This window comes from Dicentrarchus labrax, unplaced genomic scaffold (assembly GCF_905237075.1).
Source record: "Dicentrarchus labrax unplaced genomic scaffold, dlabrax2021, whole genome shotgun sequence".
Lineage (NCBI taxonomy): Eukaryota > Metazoa > Chordata > Actinopteri > Moronidae > Dicentrarchus > Dicentrarchus labrax.
Window position 1 is genome coordinate 17,481,574 of NW_026136715.1, and position 23,943 is coordinate 17,505,516.

Here is a 23,943-nt window from a genome sequence, read left to right on the forward strand (position 1 = left end):
GGACTCTGGCTCTGCGTTGAGTCAGTCCGCCGTAGCTGTGCCGACTGGAGGGATGTGACCCCGGAACAGGACGCCCTCCTACAACAACACACCATTCAAACAGAGCACAGAAGAAAGAAAAGCTGGACCAGGAGGGGTAAGCTCGCTTGTCTCGTTTCCTCGAAGAGACGCACATTGTCAGGGTTATTTTTTAAAGCGATACGTGTGTTTGAATCCCGGCGTTTACACTTCTGGCAGAGCAGCGGTACCTGGATGGTGTTTGCACCCATAGGAACTTCATTCAGGCTTTTGTCTCGGGCATGCTAGCGAGCTAGCTTGGCTGGTTAGCATTGGCTGCTTTGCCAAGGGTAGCGCGGGTCTCGGTGTGGACTAAATGAAAGGTTTGTCAGGTTAAAAATGAATGCGACTCGGAGGCCAGTGAGGACTGCTGTCCGTACATTTCTCCACGACGGACATTGCTCAAGATTTTCAAATCGAAAATGCGTTGAAATGCTTGCTGCTCGCTAGCTAGAGCGCTGCTACAGTTTGAACAGTCTGCGTCCCGCAACATGATAACAGGAACCGTCCACAGTCATGTGTATCCGTCTCCTAGAAGACCAACTCAGGCTTTCTTTGGTTTTGTTTGCGGCGTGGTTTTTTTTTAATTCGTTGTTTGTCTTTGAAGCAAACTTACCAAAATCGAAGAAATAACCTGCAGTCAAAAACTATCAATCTCAGCTAACGTTGAGCGCAAGTAATGGGAGCCTCGTTAGCGTTAATAACGTTATAGTTTGGTTTTACTTGTACCAATGATTGTGATGTTAACAATATTGAACTTATCTGTGTCTTCAATAACTACATAAAGCCAGTTTTCTCTTTCTGACAAGACCTTTAGCCGACTATATGTACACGATGCAAGCCAACATGTAATAAATACAACTTACAGACTGATTGGTCCCACTCACCAAACTCCCACCAGTCAGCCCTGTGCTCAGAGATCATTTAAAAAGCTGCCCCAACCACTAAAGCTACTGTACCATCTGGACACTTTCTTCCAAATTGGTTTTCATGATCAGGTTTTTTTTTTTTTTTACATAACTCCTTCCTTTGCTTTCTATTTTTGGATCATGCCACCCATGGATGCATTGTGCCACCCTGCCTTTTACAGTGTCTGCTTTCCCCCACATGTCAGATAGCTGACAGCCCCTCTGAGTGGTGAAGTTGGCACCCTGCCGGCAGCGGGGCATTGATGAGTGCTGCAGCTAGTGGGTATCAGGACTTGGCCACAGGCAAGTGCTCTGAATCCTCCTGGCAACAAGCGGAGTTGGTCGTGGACCACAGTATGTCAAGCTTGCCTTAGTTTGCACATTCCCCTAGCTGGATGGATTTTGGAAAGAAATTAGGACCCCTGGCCTCGCCTCCCTCCTCACCGCCCTTACACTCAGGGCAGGTGCTCTTCATTGCCTGCTTAACCCCCTTGAGCCCCAAGGGGATCTCATCAGCTGCCTGCGAGCACAGTTTTGGGGGTGTGGGCTGGTTCATCTCACAACCTCTTGCTCTGTGTTTGGCACAAGAATTCGTCAGCCTGTCTGCATTAACCAGACCACGTAGTAGCCTGTTGTGGCCTGACACTATGATACTAGAGCTGCTTGCATCCATTCGTGGCTTAACACACCCAGCCCAAATGACAGAGGCCTCTGGACGACCACCATGTCTTTTTAACCGTTTTAAAGAATCAGACTTGAAAGCACAGCCATCTTTTATGTCCGTAGATTTTTTTGTCTGTTGTGCATTGTATTCTGCACATTTGCATTGCATTATATTGTTCTAAGCTCTTAGATCATATAACTTTCAGAATTTTATGCTCTGCCTTGACGTTGGCGCTTTTGAAATCTTGCAGCCGCACCCCCGAGGGACCAGCTTAAGGCAGCAGCTTCTGTTTCAATTCCTTTGAGGGACCCTGAGTAGTGAGCGAAGATGTACTGAGATCATAGATCAGATTTAATTATGTTCTATACCGTGGTTTGTGAAATACTCTGTTGTATCAAATTTGGTATTGTGGAAAAATTGTTTAAATCAGGTTTCCTGAATCATATTGTAAAGTGTAAAATGTTCATACAAGGTCCCAATTGAACTGTAGTCGTATTAAAAGGTTTTAAGTTTTTATTTGTAGCCTTGTAGAAGCCTCAATAATGGGAAATGGTTTTTTGCTATCTAGGAAAAGCTTGTTTATCCCAATGCCATGAAGTCTAAATTTCTGAAATGTCATGTCCTGCCTACTGTAACCCACTCTCTTCAGGTCCTTGTATCAACTTCATGTGGCACAGAAATAGTCAAAGGACAGTTAAACACACCCAGAAACCTAGCTATGAACTAAGCTTGTACAGTTGAGAAGGATTGTCTGAGTTCATGCCTCACGTGGTGACAACAAGACATGACCTACTTATCAATCATGTTTTCACAATCCAGTTCATCACCATTGTCCCCAAATACTGTAGCCATTGTTGTGGGCACTGTACATGTGAGGAGATGGCTTCACACAAAGGCAGTACGCACATCCAGTAAGTCCAAGCCAGAGCCTTTCTGGCCTGCAATGTCTGCTCGTCTGGCTCACGCTGTGTCAGGACCCCATGCTGCCCCAACCCACAGGGAGTCAGTCTGCTGGGTGTGCGGTTTTAGTAATGTTTCCTGCAGGTTTGGATTGGTAGAAGCTGTGTTTTCTTGGGCAATGGAACTGACGTCATGTAAATTTTGTATTTGGGCTCTGGGATCACGTGGGGCACTTTTCACTGTTTTCTAGTGTATTTTAAAAAGAGGTTTATAACCTGTAGTTCATGCACACCTGATGGTAAGAAAGGCTGAGATATAAAGAGCAAAGACGGATGATTATTTGAAAGATTTATTTTTTTGGGAGAATATTGTTCAGCTCTAATTTCAGTGTGACCACTAGTTGTTTTATTAGGTTGCGTGGCGTGGTCAGCCATCCATAGCGGAGTGAGTGCGTGTGCGTACCTGCAGTGACACAGCTGCTGTACAGAACCAGGCCAGGTTGTTGGCAGCTCAGCTGGCAGCCCCACCAGGCTTCTAGCCTACTTAAGTTTCTCACAGATTTGCTTGGGATGTTGGAGCAGCTCATGATTGAATTCAAGTTATTTTTCCTTCTCAGTTTTTCCCGTCGGTAGAGGCTGTTGACCTCTCGGGTCTTATGGAGCGCCGGCTGTTAGCGGCATTCGTGTAAAGCTAAACTCCACTCAGAAACAATCTGTCAGTCAACGCAGAGGCCTGTTTCTTGTTTTTCTGCTCGCTTAAGGAATTCGATAGCTAAAACGGACAACATTCAGCTGCTTATTCTTGAGTCAGTAACAAGCTCGACAAGTGGACCGGGCCATGTTTGACTGGGCTGTTGCACTGTGGCAGCCGCTGCCCTTCTTGACCCTCAGCAAATGTGAGGGCCTATCACATTGCATACTGTAATCACTGGCAGCCTCGCTGCTCTGTGTGGCCTGGTCACAGTGTTGAGAAGTCTTCTCCATGTTTTTGTTTTGGGGCGGCAGTGCAGAGCTCTGTAATTGTGAAATGTTTGTGATCTCAGTATTGATCAAAATAATTGTGATTATCATTTTGGCCATAAGCATGAAGCCCCAATTTCACACAAGAAATCTGGAATGCAGAGGCCATGCAATGAATAGGCATGTTTTCTTTTTTTAAGTAGCATTACTGAATGTGCCATTTGTCGTCATTTGCAGTAGCTGTATGACATGTTGCAGTACTTGTAGTAAACACGGAGGTCGCAGCAGTTGTCTAAATCACAATACGGATTGTATACTTCTCCTTTTGTAAAGGGTGCAAATTTTGATCATCAGTGCCCCAAATTTATCAAAGAGAATTTTGTTTCTTTTCTCTGTTAAACTGCTTATAATAGTATAGCAGAAACTCTTACATGTTTTGTTTTACATGTTTTAAGTTGAATGATTATTGTTTAATTAATTCAACCAGTGGAACACAGTTTATTGCATTGAACATCTTTTTTTCCCTTTGAGTTTGCATACATTTATCTTCACAAGCTATATCTGACAAAAAAAACCATTTCCAGTAATATTGTGATATTGATTGCAACCATATTTCAACCTACTACAGCAATAGCAGCAAATATTAGGGATGCAGAATATGGATAATTTTTCAGTCGTAACAAAAAACGATAATTACCTGCTTCTAGCAGCTGATACCAATAAGATGTTTTAAAAAGAAGTTTATAAAAGACCTTGCTCATATTAATAAAATACATTCTCCAATATGCAATTAGTTGTGGTACATCATGATGAAAGGATTAATAAAGGGCCTCTCAAATTGTTATATAATTTTAAGAAAGTTAGAAATCAGTCATGTATTTCAGAAATTAAATCTACTGTGATTTATACACAACTGGAACTGCATAACACAGTACACGTTTTTAGTGTACTGTGTAAGTTTTATTTTTAAGCACTATATACTTGAATTTGATCATTTAAATGTGAAATGCCATGAACTGACACAAGGCTCAACGGCTAGAAAGCAGAACGGTTAAAATTACACACCTAAGTCTTAGCATCACAATGCTATATTTTCATATCAATTTTATGTCCCACCACTACCATGTGTACAGATGGGAGGTTCGAAGCTGGTCCTTGGGTGTTTATTTATTTTTTTTTTTTTGTGTTTCTTGGATTTCTCAGTTCAGTGTTAGCAATGCTGTGGTTTAGCTGGGCTGCCTAGAGGCACTCACAGAGCTCAATGTCTCTGCTCAAGCCAACATCACAACACTGACAAGACCCCAACATGGGCAGAGAGGGGGGGATTAGGGCCTAGATCAGCATTAAAGAAAGCCTTTGATTACGTCTGGAATATTAGCCGCATGCGTCTGGGGCTGGCTGAGCATCCCTCGAGGGATTAGTGTTGAGCCAGCCCACCTCTAGAACCTAACATCAAGCACACACAAAGGAGCCTGACAGGATCCGTATTGTGGTCCTTGAAATGATGTAAGACATGTTACGCAGAAGAGTGTGTATATCAGAATAAAGCTAGAATGACCCCAGTAGGTTAAACATAGACTGGTTCTATTCAAAACATTATTTATAGGTTTGTAATTTTCCTGTTTGTCACTGGAATCAGGACAAATCGTATATACATATACACATATGCATGCATAATTTTATAAGAATATATATATATGTTTTCTTTCGTTTGAGCAGTCTAATTAAAAATTTAGTGGAGGTTTCTGATCATGCAAATATTGCACAAAAAGCAGCTTAGGTCTGTCAAGGAGCGGTCTAGATGGTTGTTTACTGAAGTGGCAAACATGTAATTCAGACATTGCACTCTATAAATAGAAGAGTTTGTGTTTTATGTCTTTCCAGAGGAGTTTAAGTCAGTCCATCTCTTTCAATTCAATTATTGGCCAGTCTGCAGTTAGTGTTATAGAAAGTTAGATGTTTGGAGGTTTATTTTTACTAAATCACTTTGGCAAAATGGCAATTTGTCATGTGCTGCAATGGTTAGTGGATATTTTTAGTTTTAGACCATTTGTTGAACAAAACAGGCTATTTTAACCTTTAGCTGTGGGATATTGCAATTTCCCTTTTTTATTATTTCACTTATAGAACTATGAAGTGATTCATTTAAAAAAACAAGCAACATTAATTGATAATGAAAAATAGTTAGTTGCATCATTTATATGGTTTGTTTTTCAGCATACAGGTCCCTCATAATACACCTCACTATGTAATATTTGACTTTAAAATTATCTTCAGCTTGACTTTACAGTGACCCAGCGTGTTTAAAATGTTGTAATCCAGCAGTGTAAGACATTATTTAGAGGTTAAGTCCGTGGCAGTGAGGCATTGCACGCCAGGTCCCTGAGTACCATCTGGAGCATTGTTGGAATTATGAACATGGTTGGAAAGCTAGTTCGGCCGGATTGCATGGATGAAAGTATCCGTTACATAATCATATGCACAATGTTAATCACTGTTGTATACATGTTGTCATCCAGTTCACTGAGTACCAGAATTGTAATGATTCCAGTTCTGCATCTACTCTGCTTCCAAAAATAGTCATCTACAAATGAGCCTGTCTGCCCGACCTCCAGCCTGAAGAAGAATAGGTGAATTCTACAAAAGGATGGGATCTGACATCTTTTTTTATCTTTTTGATAATGACTCACAAACATGTCACCCCAATAGAAGAACATCATCACCCTCATTTACAATTCCACCTTGTTTCTACTTCCCACAGAGATTGTCCCTATAGGATTCCATGCACAACGTTTGTTCTTCTTCTTATGGCAGATATTGCTGTGAAAGTCGGATGAGATTAAATAGGGTTTTTTTTTTCAAGCTGGTAAAAATACAAATTGCAACCTTCAAAACAGTCAGAGATGGTACTAAATATGGCCAGTTTTCAAACTTCAAAAGCAAACATCAGAGGATCAGAAATGCCTCAGTCATGAAAGCAGTAAGTAGGCCTATTTATACAGATGATGAATGTGGAATATATTGGCCTTTTGTGCTGTAGAAGACATGAAAATGGTTAAGTTGTCAAGTCTCAAAATATGCCTGAATATTAATGGATGTTTGTTGTATCGTCACACCTTTTCAACAATTCTGTTCGTCAGCCATTGCCTTCATCCACTCATGCCCAGTGACCGTTTTATTCCCAGTGAGATTTTCAGGCAGGCAGACTGATGCTCCTGAGTTTATATCATTCATTCTCTATATCGTCTCGCTGGTAGGTCTCTCTGCCTGGAGTCTTAGCTGTTCCATTAAGTGAGGAGCTAGGAGACATGATCAAACGTGTCACTGCTGCTGATATGAAGACGCTGCCACCCTCCACTAACATCTTCTCTGCATCACTACCCCAACCCAAACACACTCACACACCACCACCAACCCTGAAGGTGTACTGAGCAACTGACACCAACCAGCTCTCTCCATCTTTTCATGTCTGTCTTGCTTTGAGCCTTCAGTGTCTCTCCAGTTAAACTATGCCCGACACTCGGGTGCAAGTGAATAACTAATGTATTGGGTGTCCTGCTACCACTTCGTGTGGCTGAGAACAGGCAAGTAGGCAAAGTCAAGTGCTAGTTGGTTGCAGTAAACAGCCACCAAAGGTTGCTATAATTATAAGGACTATAGCCAGAAGCGTGGTCTCCAGCTGCTCTGATCTGGATGAATCCACACGCTCACAGTGGCACCCAAACGCAAGCCAATGGCCAACGGTGCCCCCATTCATCTTCAACCCCTTGGGCTCTGGGAAGGGGGGACGGCGAGCCAGCTCCTCAATTAAATATAACCCCACATCAAACGGCCTGTCAACATGCATTAGTGGTCCTTTGTATAGATAAGAGGCCAAAATAAATTGCCAGAACTATCATAGTGACTGTGGCTCCCGTAGGCTTTTTATGAAAGATTCTTAGGGGAGAACAAATTCTGACTTGCATACTGATATTTTCTCCATTAAATCTTATTTTTTTTCTCACCAGATTTATTCTTTTTAAAGATTAATTTTGCTCTTTTCTGTGAATTAGTTCTTCTGCTTGTTTAGCTATTTCAATTAGCAAATTTATGCTGGATATCAAGCCTTGCTGTATGCCTCGTCTTGTTATAGCAGAGATCTAATGCGACAACAGCCGACCTTGATGTGTGTGTGTGTGTTATCACAGCGGAACCTATCCCTTCTCTGTCATCCGCATTAGCTTTGGCAGCTCCTTTTATCGTCTTCTTTTCCCTCCCCCTTTGCCTATATTTTGCATCTCTGCAGACTGACAGTGAAAATAGGTCATTAGTTAGATGGAGAATGAGAGATGGAAGGAGCAGGCAGGGGCGAGATCTGTGTGAAAACTGCCATGCAATATTAATAACAGCCATTCACGCTGTGAAATGCCAAACCTGCACTGTGACTACACTGAGACAAGGCCACTGACTTCTAACATCACCACTGTTTGGATCATATGAATGCTTATCACACAGACTGGACATTTGATAATTGAAATGGAGTCAGTCTTAAATGTTATATTTATATTTAAATAGTTATGTTTATCGTAATAATCCAGCCTGTGTTGGCTCAGTGCTGCTAGCTATATAAGCCTGAACCTCCTACAGGGTTCAGTATGAATGTTTTTTTGTTTGTTTTATAGCTTTCCCGGGCCAGTGGGTCAGACATGTACTTGCTCAAAGTCAATTTTTACTTGCACTTGTACAAATTGTTTTATTTATTAGAATCAGAATCTGTTATATTGCCAAGTAGGTTTTCACATACAATGAATTTGCCTTGGTATATTGGTGCATAACAGTAAACATAAATATAAATAAAGAAGAGATAGAGAATATATATACAATATGATCGTTATTTAAATAAAAGAGTGAAGAGCTGTCCAGTTAGCGGTTATGAAATTACAACAAACGTTTGATGGAAAGTCGATGTGCCTTTGGAAAAAAAGATCCGCCTTGCTCTCAAATTACAACATCATATTTGGAGTTTTGGCCACATTCTCAAACGCCACCCAAATAAACTCCTGTTTACATGGTAATTGAAATGCTGGCTTGCGTTGCAGCTCATAAACTTATCTGACACTACTTTCTTGCGAGTGCCCAACTGGTATTGCACATGTGCAGCTCTAAATAAAGATGAGAAGGAAGTGAGAGGGCTCGTTCCTTAGGTACTTCCATCATTAGCTTTCGACAATAAAATGTGTTTAATTGTCTTTTACCACTTGCCAAATTGGACAAGTGAGTTGCGCCCAAAGTGGCATTTTACTTGGGTAAGTGGGCAGTCCTTATTGTTGGGCCCTGCATCTGTTGAACACTGCCAAGAGTACTGGTTATGAATGTTTTGAAGGTTTTATCGAAGTTGTATTCAGTCCAGAACTCTTAACAACTTGTGACCAGTCAGATTGTGTAGCTGAAACAACCCAGTGTATACGTATTTTTAACTTCTAATAACACTGTTAGTGTTTGTGTAGCTGTGATTTTTCACAGGTCTTGTGTAACATGGATTTATTTGTGTCCAGAGCCACAGGAGCAGGGGGGATGAACCGCGAGGAGGCCCCGGGGAAGTCTCCTGAAGACATGTACATCCAACAGAAAGTGCGGGTCCTGCTCATGCTAAAGAAAATGGGATCAAATGTAAGTACAGTGTCTTCACACATATCTTTATGATTTCACCCTGAAATATGCCACTATGTGACCATGCTAAGTGGCCATCAAGGTCGGATATCATCATTGCCATGGCAAAATTAAATGAAAATGAATGGTCACTGGATAGCCTGGAATCTGACATTTTTGTAGTTTCTAGAGGGGATACACACATGTCAAATCTAACATTACTCAGCAAATATATCCACCAGATTTTGTATGTGAGTCAGGCAGAGCCGATGGCATCTCCACAGATGTGTCTTCTGCTCAGCCCAGGTAGTGACAAGAATTTAGGTAGGAAATTCTACTCTAAATGCCTGTTGACAGCTTGGAGGAATTGAGCAGAGATGAGCTAATTTGCAGCCTCTGGAGAAAATAAGCCCGTTAGCAATCTAAATGATAACAATTTTACAGAGACGGGTATATTATGGAAACCTGTCCTCCTTCAAACCTTTCTGAAAGATAACGGGGTCTTTATTTTTAAACTAGTGTGGACGAGAAACTAAAAATTAGAAAGACAGCCTTTATAATTTTTTAACATCAGAAGAACTCACACAAATCAGATAAGTTGTTTCATTTTGTGGTTTGGGCAGAAATAATGTTAAATAAATTAGTTTTTGATGGTTGTTATTTCAGGCAGAAAAATCTACAGTTGCTGGCTAAAATGAGAACCCTGAAATGTGGCATCAGTGCCTGATCTGCCTTATCATACGTGTAACTTTTATGATGTAAGTGCTGAGGATGTGTTGACATAGGCTCCAGTAATTTAGATACTGTTACCTAAGTGTTGTATGATAAATCATAGGCAAAACATCTCTCAATTAGAATAACGTCTGATTCTGTGAGTACAGTTTTCCATTACATGGCTAAAAGCTGCCATCACGATCACCTAATGTGAGTGAAATAATCCAGTTGTCTGTGACATCTAGGTCAGATGTGAATCCATTCTTAACAAAAGTATTCTTTTGGTATATTTGTTGCTATAAATTATATTTTAATACAATCAGGTCTAGATTTCAAGTCAACAAATAAATGGTTAATAAAACACTTGTCACAAGGAGACAGTATTAGAAAATGTTCTACTTTCAGTGACAGAAAGATCGACCTTGTGACTGCAGACACTGCAGTAGAAGTACATTTACAGTACTAAAATCATTGAAGAGAGAGATGTGTATCAAAACACAAACATTCATTTAAAATGCAGATTATTTCCAGTCCACAATGTCACATGCCTCACTGCCTGGGAGAATTCTTTGGATTGAAATTTGATCTATTTTGAATACTGAAGTTAAAATGTTTTGTTTGTACTTGTTTAAATGTAAAATGTCACCTCTTCTACTCCTCTTCAGCTTACACCGAGTGAAGAGGCTTTTCTCCGGAATTACGCAGGTGTGGTCCACAGTCAGATGAGCCAGCTACCGCAGCACAACATAGACCAGGGTAAGGCTATGACGCGCGCACACACACACACACACACACACACACACACACACAGTTAAAGCGCAGTCATCCAGGCAGTGTTATTATAGTTGGAATCTTTCTTTTGTTTTTATTCAAAACAAACAAGTGTTAGTTTGTTACCTTTTCTAGGCAGGTCAATAGTTGGAAGTTTATACAGTTTTAATATTTGTTTTTGAGTTTTGAAGGTGTGAGGATGGAAGGCGTTTATGGCAGTTGGTTAATACGAAACACATTCACACTCTCAAACCCCAACTTCACATGTCACAGAAGTGCTACTTTGCCCAGACTGAAAACAAGGGAAAATCCCTCCAAACCCACATTCATCACTCCTCTTGAGTCCTTACACCAGCACGCCTAACGGAGTCCCTGACTGTGCACTGAGGCCGACTCAGCGGCCCGCCAGCACCGTGAGCTTACTCACACAGCAAACAGTGTGGCTGACTGGAAACGAGTGAGTCATCCTCAGCGCGAGTACATCGCTAGTTTCACTGCTGCTTCTCACAAGTGGCCTAGATGGAGTCCTGAGTTCACAAATTGATGTGTTTATATGATAAAGCAAAACACTGCTCGTGTGTTGTTGTAAGACTTGGTCTGCTTAGTAATATGATCTTATATATGAAGGTCATGCTTTTTCAGGCCACCAGAGGGTGCTGTTGAGCTTTCTGTAGCTCCTCCACAGGTTTCACATTTTTAAACCACAAGAGGGTGCTAGATTAAACAAAATTTAGTATGAATAGCTGCAGATACTTGGGAAAGCAGCAGCAAATTGTTCCAAATGATTTTTCGGTAAGTAGACTTATCAGCAGCTTACCAGGCTTGGTCCAAACACGGCTGTCAGATAGGACCCCTGCTGTCCTCCTGTGGTAAACCTGCAGGGGCCCAGGCGCTGCTGTGTCCCTTATGATATTGGTCCCTCAGGGGAGCTTTTAATCAGGGAAAACTGCCTGCAACACTTTACCTGTGTTATGTGTTATGTCTCCTTGTTTGTCCTTCCTCCTTCCAATCAGTGTTGTTTGAATTGATGAATCTGTGATATTCTGTGTTGGACAAGGATTAGGTTTATGATTATACAGGGTATTAAGGAGGCAAGTAAAAGGCGCAATGACTTTTTGTCCTTCTGGTGTTCTTTATTATCCTTGTTTTTACCTCGAGGTTATTAAACTGTCATAGATTCTGCCTCATTCTGCAACATAGGATGCGTCATTGAAATATGTGTGTCATTGCATCACAGGCAGTCTAGATTGCGTAATTACAATGTTTTTCTTTATCAAGCTGCAGAACATAAAGCATTGCATCAGATAAGAAGGATAGTGTCAGATCTTAAAGAGTTCAGCACCAAAAGAGACAGCAGCACTGATTTTAAGTCATATGAGAGATGTTTTCTGTCTGATTAAACAACTACAGACTAGCTGCTGTTTGTGCAGCATACCCTCTTTCTCTTTCTCTTTCTTCATGCCCTTTAGTCGATACAGGACTCAATGTCTGTGCTGTGTCAATACTGCTAAGAAGAGCCTCATTAATTATGGGCGAATATGACTGGCGAAAGGTTCTCTGAGTATGCATTATACATCAGACACATTTAGTGCTGTTTGGCAGCCTGCCACCTCCTTGGTGTGCCAATAAATAATTTGTGGTCTGCATCTTATGTAAAGTACCGTGATTAGGCACCGTGGAGATAGCTGAGAGTTAATCACGTTTAAACGCTGCGCTGAAGGACAGCAGTTCGTAGGTATCAGCACATTCGGGATCCTTTTGAGGTGGTGAGGAGGTTCAGTTACATGAAGAGGGAAGTCCACTATTTGATCTCATTTAGACTTGGTAAGGGGGGGTAGATGAAAGGAAACCTTTTATTACCTAGCAACTTGCATGGTCATTGTGCCTCAAAAAAAGTAATTTAACAGGAGCAGGGACTTCAAACAACAAATTTCCTGTGGGAAATATTACAAAGTAAGATTTTATTTGATTCGTGTTAAAAATAAATAAATAAAATGTAGATAATTGTGTGAATACGTTTTGTGAAAAAGACACTTCAGTGGATTAAATTTCAATGTGTTAATTGTACTTAACATGGTTGTGGAGATAAATCAGGTTATACTCTCTGTGCCAGACAGACTTCTTCTATTAGCCAGCAGTTTTCCAGGCAAAGGATGTTTGTCTGTGTCTGATCTTTTATCATTAATGTTCCTGTTTGCTTTTTTTTTGTTTGTTTGTTCGACCTCTCCAGCAAACACTGAGGTTGTAGTTGTAGTCAGTTAATATTATTATTTCTGTACAGATTATATAGCTAAGCTATTTTAAGTTTAAATAGGTTTTGATGTCTAAAAACTTTAAATCCACCTTTCTTTTTGGTACCATTTGATTGAGCTGTTTTCTCCAGCATCCCCTCTCCACAAGCTTGTGATGGAAGTAGTGTAGTATTTCTTTGGTAACAGCTGTAATAAAAAAGTATGCAGGTTTCTATCGTTGCTGGTCAGCTAGTTTTGAAAAGTAATAATTTAGAGTGGATGACTCACCCCTTTCAGCTTGTCAAGTAATACAAATTAGTCTGCTACTTCAAAGGTTTATAGAATACTTTGTGACTCCTTACACAATATTGTTGAATAGGAAAAGCATTTAGGCTGTTAGCACCATTGGGGGTCAGATGGCTCCAACCTAAGAGATTTTTAGCCTCTCTCCAGCCACAGTGGTTTGAAACAGAGGACAGAGTGAACATGCTGATACAGGATCCTCTGATACCAGCGTCCTCAAGGGGTCTCAAGGGGACGCGATAGTGTCACGTGTCAGACATGGCCTCATCGATCCTGTGGCGGCACGCTTAGAGGGCGCCGAGGGCACGTTGGCGTACTGGAGACACACTCAGATATTGATTACTATAAGTCAAAGCCGCGGCTGTATTCAGGAAATGTTAAATAGAGAGCACACAGAATCTAATGTGAGGAATGGATAACATCATTGCTGTTGTCAGTTCAGCATATTCGGATAAGGAAACAAATTTGTAGGTGTTGCAGACGAATCTATCCAGCACTGTTGTCATCATTCATCACAACTGATCGGACTGATAGGAAACCCTAAATTGTTCCCCAAATCTGGTCCGTCCTCGTAAGAAACAAGAGAAAACCAACATGGGAGGGGGGTGCCACTCTTATTTCTTTTTAAGTCTATGGGTCACTAAATTTGCATTTCAGATAGTTTTAATTGGCTGATTACCATACATGCAAATACAGAGTTTTGTTTTGCAATTTTAATCACGCAATCAGGAATTCTCTGCCAAAGGCTCTGGAGCTAAGAAAAAAAAAAATATATATATATATATGTATGTATTTTTTTTTTTCTCACTGTGAATACCTTGGTGTGTTTGAATTTTGGCTGCTCAGAGGAATGGAAGATAGTGGACAGACAGGACTTTGCATGCTGTGTTTGAATGTTGTTATGATTAGAAACAAAGTGTGGACTCATTAAGAGAAGCCTGTTTCTTGGGGCTTTGTTTCAGTGCTGAATAATAACTCTCTCTCTGTGGTGTGGAGTTTCTGCAGCAAAGTAGTTACAGCATTATATGTGGAGTACAGAAGTTTTGTTTTTGGCTGTTGTTCTTCCCCCTTTAACTCTCTTATTCACGTCTTTCTATAACTGACATCATGTCACTTTAAACAATACTATTTGTCAGAGTCACACATAAAGCCAGCAATCTTAGGGACTTGTTATCCTGTCTGATTTGACGAGGAGAGTTTACTCCTCTCAGAAGGACGTCTGAGGGCTTCAACAAAAGAAGATAGACGAGCAGGCGTTGCTATAGCAACCGCAGTTGTCCCAGGAAAGCTAAGCTTCCCTGTGGGCTTTGGTGTTGCTGCGACATGCTGCATTGGTAGATTGGAGCAGGTGTCATTAGGGGGCCTGGAGGCAACCTGGAGTGCTAATTACACAGTGTGTGGTATTCCAATCTCTCTCTGTCAGTCCCATCCCTTCTTACAGAAATATAGCCTCTCTTGTTTCAGATATTACTACAGCCTTGTGCAGTCAATACACTTTCTTGTTTTTATTTGTCTGTGTTACCATCTCGGGATAACGCAATGCTTAAACCTGCCTTTTAGAGTAAAAGCTATGTGACACAGAGCAAGAACCCGCCTTTGTCTGGCAACTCGGCCAGTGGCAGAGTGCTATTGATTCTTACCCTATCCTGTTCCTCACTGCAGCATGAATCAGAGCCAGAGACTCAGATTTAGGAAGTCTAGCTAACTCAACTCACTGAAGCACAGAGGCTTCCTTAAATATGGTCTCATCTCTATCACAAATCTGTCAACAGGTATGTGGTTGTACTCTTTAGACAAATGGATAATGTCCAACCTGGATGTGTTGAATCTGCCAATTTTCTCTGTAATAATATCTGCTCCATGAGCAACAGAAACCAAAAGTTTAGACAACACTGATTTTGAGTTCTGGTTCTGCATCACGAAAATCTGCTGCCTAATCTAATTTACACTCTGGATGTGGCCTATAAAATGTCACATTAATTAAATCCATCTTTAAAGGATCCATTTAGAAGAGAAAAATGAATGAGAAAACTGTTTGCTGCTGCTTAAACCTAATTTCAGAGCTCATTAAATCTCTGAAATCTGAAATATCACCGTGTGAAGTGAAGAACAAACTGTTGCACAAATCGGACGCTCTCCGTGTAATCGTTCATTTGCATATGTTATCTAGTTAATTAGATTTTTTTTTTAGGTTTGAATTTTCACTTGAAAATCTACATAACGCAGAACTGAAAACGCCAACATTGCCATCTTTTTTGAAGACTCTTATCATTTGAAATATTAAGACAAACACGCTGCAACTCAGAACAGACAAATTGACTTCAATTCCTTGATTCTTTTCATTTTTAACCTTAACCCAGAACAATCAAATCGGAGAGAAAAGGTGATGGAAAAAGATAAATAAACTTTCAAAACCTAAAGACCAAGATAAATGATGGGACTTTATACTTTACAGAAGTATGCAGTTATGTGACTTACATCAGATGACAATGCACCATGTAAAAGGTGACCCAGTGTGTTTGTTGACTTCAACATGTTGAGCTGGACCACACACACTCCCCCTGTTGTGTGTCGTGCTTCTTAACCCATCCCTGCTGTCGTTTTCATGGAGGGGGGGGGTCCCATGTCTTTATCCTCTCAGCTGACCCCGCACAGATTGTGACCTCAAAGGCTGTTGCTGCTCTGACTAATAACTCCCTTCATCACTTTATTATTATTATTTTTTCATTTTTATGTTCATTCTGTTTCACGTGAAGCGCTTGGTGCATGTAATTTCTTGGTTTTAAAGGACTTTGAGCTCCATGTTTGTTTAAAAGGTGCTATACAAATAAAGTTATTACTATTATCGCTGCAATTCTGGAGTCATCATATGGCTGCTTCTCTGTTTATTCAGACTGAAGGGAGGCGAGGGATGCAGCATGGTGCCTTTAACTTCAAACAAACTCCCTTTGGGTTAATTTCACAGCTCTCTTATCCTCAGAGGTTTCAGAGGAATGTTGTATTTTTTCTTAATCTCAGGCTACCTTTTCTCAACCACATATTGATTTATAGTCCCTCAGAAGTGTACAGAAAGACTTCACTTGTGAATTATATATAGATGAAGCATCAAAGTCAATTATTTCACAACTTTTATTGTATACTCCTTTGAAAACACTGAGGTCCAGTGACCTTCGTGGTGGGTACGTCCAAGCTCACCAGAGGTGGTGGTACGTGATAAAAGTGTATTGTATTTGTGTATACAAACATCTGAAGTGCCAGTACTCTTTCAGAATAATTGTTGTTTCTTTTTTGTCTGTTTCTTTCTGATTTCTTTTCATAAACACTGGTTATGGGGGGGGTTTCTTCGTTTGAAAGTATTTATGGAGGACAAATCGGATGACATGCCTGTCGTTGCAGTTATTTATGTAATCCTCGGTCCGGAGTCGGTTTGTTTACCCCCATCAGGCAGGGTGAGGAGGGGATCAGTGCACGGTAGAGGGAGGAGCCAGAACTACATCCAAACAGCCTAAAAGATCTTTGCTCGTAGGCAGCAGCAGAAGCAGCCTGCCGTCCACTGAAGCAGTCTGATTTTTATCTGTCGCTAGGCAACAGCTTTTAGGGACCCGACGTTTCAAATCATGTTGGCTAGAGAGAGAGAGAGTGTGCGTGTGTGTGCACGTGCGTGTGCGCGTGCGTGTGCGCGTGCGTGTGCGGCATTGGGGCGGGGGGGGTCCAAACATGACTCTCAGGCAAAGTGCTCAAGTCAAACAGATATAGCCCAACCATCCACTTGGCTCTGTGGATGTATTTTGAGAGCATTTCTGCTGGTCATTAAGCTCAAGTTGCACAGTGTCTGACATGTCCTTCCTCTGAACTGCCCGTTACACAAGGGTGAACTCCTTCACACAACCACAGAATGATCAATCTGGCATTTATTGTGATAAATGGGTGTTATTCCAAGTTCCTGCGCCAAAAACATCATCTTGAACAGCAGTGCTATTCAGCATTAGTGTAGTTCAGGTCGCGTTCCCTATTGTGTGGTATTACATAATTGTCTCTTGTTCGAGCATCATTATCTGTACGTGCTGTCTCAAAGCTGATGAGATTTATGTTATTAACTGAAGTCGAACAGCATGTCTCTGCCAATATTTCTTTTTTTTATCACTTTGTCTCTAGTTTCCTCTCCTGGTGCTGCTTTTGCCTATCGGCTTCCTCTTTGCCATAACCTCATTTAGTAAGCCAATAAGCTCCCATGGGAGGAGGAACTTGAAAGTTTATATTAAAAGGCGCCCTCCCCCCAAAAGTCTCAATCTTACCAAGCTCACAGCGACCTGAATAGAAACATGCTAATTATCTTCCCCGCAGAGATAGCCAAATGAAACACAAAATTCTGTGTTTGGTGGGTCTGTGCTGTCTGATGAGCAGGGTCCGCCTTTTGTGCCAAATACATGCAGAAGCTTTCTCTGAGTCCCTGGCCTACTTTCATATCTCCACAATAATTAAATCTAACGAGCACTTGAGGGCTGTGGTAAAGACAGGTTGTTTTTTTTATAGCAGACACGCACAAGGTGCTGTTAGGAATTCTTCTCAGCCCTTTTCAAAGGTGTGGAACATGGTGTTAATGATATTTATGTGATCATGGCTTGTCAGATGTTTTTATTTCAGTACATGATCATGCTTACTGTACGCTGTGGTGCAAAGTTGTTCTTTGCCCCTCTTTTCTTTAAGAGATGTTTTTAATTTAGGCTTTGAGGGCACTTGTACCTTGTGGTCTCACATATTTTACAATCAATATACCTCCAATTTACCTCCAATTTACCTCCATTACCAAGAAGCAAATGCATTTCACCAGGCTGCCAAGCATAACAGTGCAAGAGGGATTTTAATACTGTCCCACTTCATCTGGCAAAAGCACATTAGCTCTCTCTCTCTATTTCGGATGGACTACAGGCTGAATTGCTCAAATTAAAACAAGTTCTTGCCAGAAAATGATGCCTATATAGAAGAACCGTTGAATATATGAGGTGCTGAAAGAGCATTGTGTATTTATTTTTTTTAAATCTCACTCAAATAGAATTGGAAAATGTATGTTCATTTATCAGAGAAAAACTGTCTCAGCAGGTGTTGGCAGGCCCAAATGACTTAATGAATCACAGTTGGCAACAGACTAATGAATGATTCCTTGTTAAACAACAGCCAGCTGACAAAGTCCTATTGTGTAGCCGGCAGGATCCATTAGTTGACTCAACCCAGATGAGACTGTAATTATCGGTTGGTTCTCATTAACTTGGTAAAAGTGAAAGAAGCACAAAAAGAGTACAAATAAATCAGACCTTCTGTACTGTAGATCATTTCATTTCTCTTTTCTCTGGGCGTATTGATTTTTTTCCCACAGCTTACTGAGGTTAATATCACCAGCTGTAATGTAGTATTGTTTACTCACAGACGATCTTGTGCCTCGCAGCCTGAGCTGCAGCAGCAGTGGAGTTTGAATTGTATTGAAGGCTCAGAAATAAGTGTTATCATGGCAGACCAGGATGCTGGCGTCAGCGGGCCACTCCGTGTGTCACGGCGTCCCCCGTTAGGGTACTGTGATGGCAGCTGGTGGCTCGCCACAACAGGTGAACATGGCGATAGATGAAATTACCTGAATGTACCAAAAGGATTTTCATGGTGGCGTATCCCCTCTGGGCTTTATAGTCACAGCTGACAGGATTTACAGGATACTGACAGGATCCAAGGACCTAAAGAAAACTCAGCTCGCTTTGTACTTTGCACTAATATTTGTTTATAGCAAAACATGTTGAAGACTTACCAGGATCCAGTCATTCAGAGAACATTCAGACGGTTTAATGCTACAGCTCACATAATCCTGCGGGCATCAAAACAAACTATTGTCGTTTTAAAGATGTCGAGCATCAATTGGCTTTTTTTCATTTTTCATTTCAACAGTCAACTTGTGTTTCGCCAGTTAAATGTTTAATGTAAAGCTACAGCAGCAGGAAATGTTTGGCTAGCAGTTCAATAAATACTGTAATACTTTATCAGGGGCCATCCCGTGGGCCCTGCCATACATGATAAAGACCAAATGTGTATTTTTTTGTGTATAGCAGTTGTACCACAGAATACAAATGTGATCAGAAAAGCAAAATCTGATCTCAGTTCATTATTGCAACTATTGCATCTATTTTGTGTGTATGAGTCACTCAGTACTCTTACATTTAGACAGAAACTGCCCATTACAGGTCACACCTAGTATCGATGTAAAGCAAACGGATGAGACATTTCCAATCATAAAAGTGAATATAATTGTTCTGTACTAGGCACATCATCTGTCAAAACCTCAAACTAATGAATTCAGCAGACACAATTAGTGAATCAACTGGAATAAAAGTCACTTTTTAAATTGACTTCTACATTATGTCTTGATTTCCCCTCTTTTGATTCACTCTTCAATCATATAGAGGCATCAGTATTAAATGTAGGCTGTTTCATAACCAGTTAAAAACTCCTTGTGTTAAATAAAGCGTTTACTTCTTTGAAGGACTTTGGTGACATTCTGCCGTTGGTTCTCAGGTGCAGAGGACGTGGTGATGGCGTTCTCACGGTCAGAGACGGAGGATCGGCGCCAGTGACCCTGGGCCCCCGCCTCATTCCGCTTCTCTTCATCCCTCCCCACCCTCGCCCCCGCCCCGCACGTGATCCACAACAACCCAAACTCCACAAACGCGACACTGATGAGCTCAGGAGAGGAGGGGCACCTGGGAGGGACAGAAGAGGAGGGGAAGAGACACCAGGAGGTGGCTGCCTCGCTCTCCCCCAGCCTTTTCCACCCCGGACTCCTCCTCATACAAGCTGGCACACCATTACCTGAGATGCACTCAAGTGCTTCACTGTGGGTTGAAGCCTTGGCAACAAGGCAGTCAGTGAAAACACTCACAGATTGTGTGGATGAATATCAAATGTAGTTTTTTTTTCTCTTTTTGATTGTTTTTTTTTTTTTCGGTGGGTGGGTTGGTTTTGTATTATTTTGTCTGTGTTGAGACTTTAGGCAGTGTTACGTGTTATATCTGCTGTGGTCACTGGAGGGATTGACCAGTCCACAGCTGATTGGAGCAAAGAGAAATATAGTTTTGGTCAAGCAGCGAGTGTGATGATTGATCATGTTAGGGGAGAGATTTTAATTATTTCTGCTTACCCTAATGGGGCTGAAATTGTTTCTGATTTAGCTGTTGTGTTATAAAGGCTTTTGTATTCTGTCACACCAGGGGGCCTCATTTATAAACATTCTGTGTGTATTAAAAGAGGTGTGAAAGATCCGCACACCATCTCCCACGCAGGCAAAGTAGTAAAATAAAGCATCATGTGTTAATAATTCTTCTCACACAATTTACCTTTTTATATCAAATTCTGGCCTCTTTTTCTCCTTCTTGTAGCAGGAGGTCAGTTGTAGAACCCAGACGCAGTCATGTGTAGTGAAGTGACCTCTGACCTTTTTACCAATATGCAGCTACACCACAGCTAGCTATTTTCATGTTAGAATCATTCGGCTTCCTGATCATACAGTGCTCGCTGCTGCTGTGACTTGCTGATTGTCTGTCATCAGTCAAACCAGAAGTACGAACAAAAACAAAGAGCTAAGTCTACCTGACTCAAGATCTGCAACATTTTGTAGCATTCTCTTTGTGAATTATCTTTTTAGTTCACATGTACAAATACTCCAATGACATGCTGATTGATTGTGCATATTAACACTCACAGCAAGCCTGTCATTAATCCTTCACACTTAATTACGGGAGTCAACAGGGCAGGACGGCGAAACTGGTGGCGTGATCGGTGTGATTTATAAGTGGAAAACTATTTTAAGGTGAGCGCGCGCAGTTTTTCTTTCTCATGTCCGATCTATTCACAGTTTTATAGATGAGGCCCCACTTGTTCTTCTGCTGCTTTATTTTAAAAACCATAGGCTGTTGAGAGTGCAACAATGCTTTTCTCATGAGGAAAGCATAAGAATTAAAGACACTAGCAGATATAATCACATCAAACACAGGTGTACACATTCTCCCCAAACAAATACTGGTTTTGGGTTATTGTGACATGTAAAACATTTTTTTATTGTACAGATAGTTGGGAAAATACAATAATGAATTGATTGTGCCAATTGTATTTTTTGTTGTTTTTTTATCTGTAAGATAAAATTAACATAATGATTAAGAAAAATTGATAAGAGACAAGCTGTAGTTGTAATTTATTGTTTACTGATTGACTCCCAGTTCCTCCAACGCATCAATAAAGATGGAGAACCAGTAGATAGTGAAATCCTAACACGAGTCGCTCTTTAATGTCATCAGCAGTGGCTCTTTATTCACACTAAAATACACACAAACTCTAATTTTTAACTACCTGTAACTAAACACATGAAGCCAAACATAAGAACTGTGTGCTATTTCTGACTGTACTGTATCTCTTGCACTATTATCAGTGGGATATTTGCAAAATATACATTTTGATATTTAGCACAGAGATTCTATGTTTGTTTCAATCGATAAAAGAAAACTTTGTAACCATGTTTTTATTCCTTCAGTGATTTAAAAAAAAAAAAAAAAAACCTTCTCTGTGTTAATTGACTCAACTGGAATAGCTCAAATGAATATTTGTTAACAACCGACATGTTTTTCTAGTGACATGCTCAATATTTAATGTGTTTTAAGTACAGTTTGTTAACTTGTATAACTTAAAATAATTGTAACGTAATGTTTTAAAGCCAAGCATGTCTGCCTCGTGGTTTATAATGTTCATTCAAGTGGAGGGTCTTTGAAGCCTCGCCACTGTGACCATTGTTTGTACATTCTTGACGTTTGTGGAAGCTACTAGCTCTTTTAAAATGTTTCAGAAAAAAAGAAAAAAAAATTATTTTTTTTAATGGGTAAAGTATTATCCATTGTATCTTGTTGGCAATAACTTCTATTTGAATGTCCTCCGCAATCATCGCAATGTAAACTGCCAACAGATCTGTCACGCTGTCCGCCTATGACAAAGAAATTTGTCTTTTTATGTTTACTTTTGTTTTAAAACATTCTTTATTTGTCTATGCATTGGTTTTTTGTTTCCTCTAAAAGGCGTCTTACTGTACATTTTACCTATCAGGGTTGTTCTACAGCCTTCGTTCAAGTTGTGGATGAATGTCTGTGTGCGAGAGAGAGTGTGTGATCATCATTGAACTTGCTACCAGTTTTTGATTTTCAGCATGCTGTTGAGTTTGACTAGGATCGATGTATCTTTTTACTGTGATGACCTGATGTTGCCTACTTGTCCCTCTTTTTTTTTTTTTTTTTTTTGTTGCCTTTGTATTTTATTTTCCTCTCAGTTGACATTGATTAGTTTGTTTTGTTTTGTATGGCTGCTGACCATGTCTTGACTTAATGCTTCCAAATCCTATACCAACTGAACCATTAAAGATATTTTAAACAGTGAAATGTTGTTTTTTTTCTTATTTCTTCCATAATAAATTCTTCAAACATGCTCAGAGATGAGAAACTCATTCTCACATCGCAGAATGGCTGTTCTCCAGATAAGGCCTCATGCTGGGCACCCAGGGGGAGAAAGTATTCAGCAAAGTCATAATACGGGTAAAATCAGTTTCTTTGTTCCTCTCATCGTCGACATGTACAGAAGAAAATTATCCTTTTGTTCAGACTGATAAGGGAAACATGTAGCTTGTACACAGAGACGAGTCTGCACATTTGGTTAAATCTGTAATCTGAAGAGCTTGGAAGCTGCAGATGACAAAATGATCTCTACTCTTCTTTATGTTCAAAACCAAAGCTTGATCTCAGTATAGATGACATACTAATAAAGCAGGTGAAGGAAACCAAACTTTTGGGAGTTATCATAGATAATAAATTATTATGGGACAAACATAGAGAAAGTAATAAGTAAAATGCGAAATAATGTATCTGTAATTAAAAGATGTGCAAGATATCTGACACAACAAGCTATCAAACAAGTAACTCAAGCCTTGGTTTTGAGTAACCTGGATTATTGTTCAATAGTTTGGTCCAATACTTCACTGGGTAATATCAGAAAATGACAGTTGGTTCAGAATAAAGCAGCACGTGTAGCTCTTTCTTGTGGGATGAGAACAAACATTTTTAGAATGCATGAATGTCTCTTGGCTTAAAGTGAAAAATAGATTACTGTATTCACTGATGTTTTTTATTAGAAATGTCATAACAACAAAGACTCCATTTATGTTCTACAAAAGACTATCCTTTAACATGGATACACAGTTATTTTACAAGGCTGGAGGTTATTTTACTTTACCAAATCCAAAACCACATCAGTTCAGCGTACAGTAATATACAGAGCAATGCTAGAGTGGAACTCTCCTTATCATATTATTCAACAAAATAATATATATGGTTTTAAAAAAATACTAAAAGAGAACTGTTTAAAAGGAAACTAAGTAATTAATAAATACTCTTTGGTGTGAGAAGGTCTCACAGGCAATCTGGTGAAATGTTGACACTTATCTGTAAGATCATGAGGATATTTTTGTTCATTTATGATAAATGCAATCGGAGCCCGTTTTTTGTTTTTGTGTTTGTCTATAGAGTGCATTAATTGTTATTGTCTTATCTACAGTATATGTGCGTTATGATGTGTTGTGTCAGTGTATTGTGATGAATAATGTGATTGTGTATATTTGTATAGTATTGTCACCATTTAAACTGTGTGGACCCCAGGAAGAATAGCGACTGTTATACGGGAGCTAATGGGGATCTTAATAAACAAACAAACAAACTCAAGGTTCACTTGCATGTTCTGGG

The 23,943-nt window shown here is 40.2% G+C and overlaps 1 protein-coding gene across 1 annotated transcript; it reads left to right on the forward strand.

The window, feature by feature from the left end:
- On the forward strand, window positions 1-22,590 carry ctnnbip1 (catenin, beta interacting protein 1). Its single transcript, XM_051425260.1, has 4 exons — window positions 1-136; window positions 9,023-9,137; window positions 10,496-10,586; window positions 19,691-22,590. The coding sequence occupies exons 2-4, from the start codon at window positions 9,042-9,044 to the stop codon at window positions 19,747-19,749; spliced, it is 246 nt and encodes an 81-aa protein (XP_051281220.1). The 5' UTR covers window positions 1-136; window positions 9,023-9,041; the 3' UTR covers window positions 19,750-22,590.
- The last annotated feature ends 1,353 nt before the right edge of the window (window positions 22,591-23,943 follow it).

Excerpts from the sequence above, each read along its gene's own strand:
- ctnnbip1 (XM_051425260.1), top strand. The coding sequence starts at position 9,042 with ATGAACCGCGAGGAGGCCCCGGGGAAGTCTCCTGAAGACATGTACATC. Across the intron at positions 9,138-10,495 it reads TAAAGAAAATGGGATCAAAT|CTTACACCGAGTGAAGAGGC; the intron begins GTAAGTACAGTG and ends ACTCCTCTTCAG. Across the intron at positions 10,587-19,690 it reads GCAGCACAACATAGACCAGG|GTGCAGAGGACGTGGTGATG; the intron begins GTAAGGCTATGA and ends GTTGGTTCTCAG.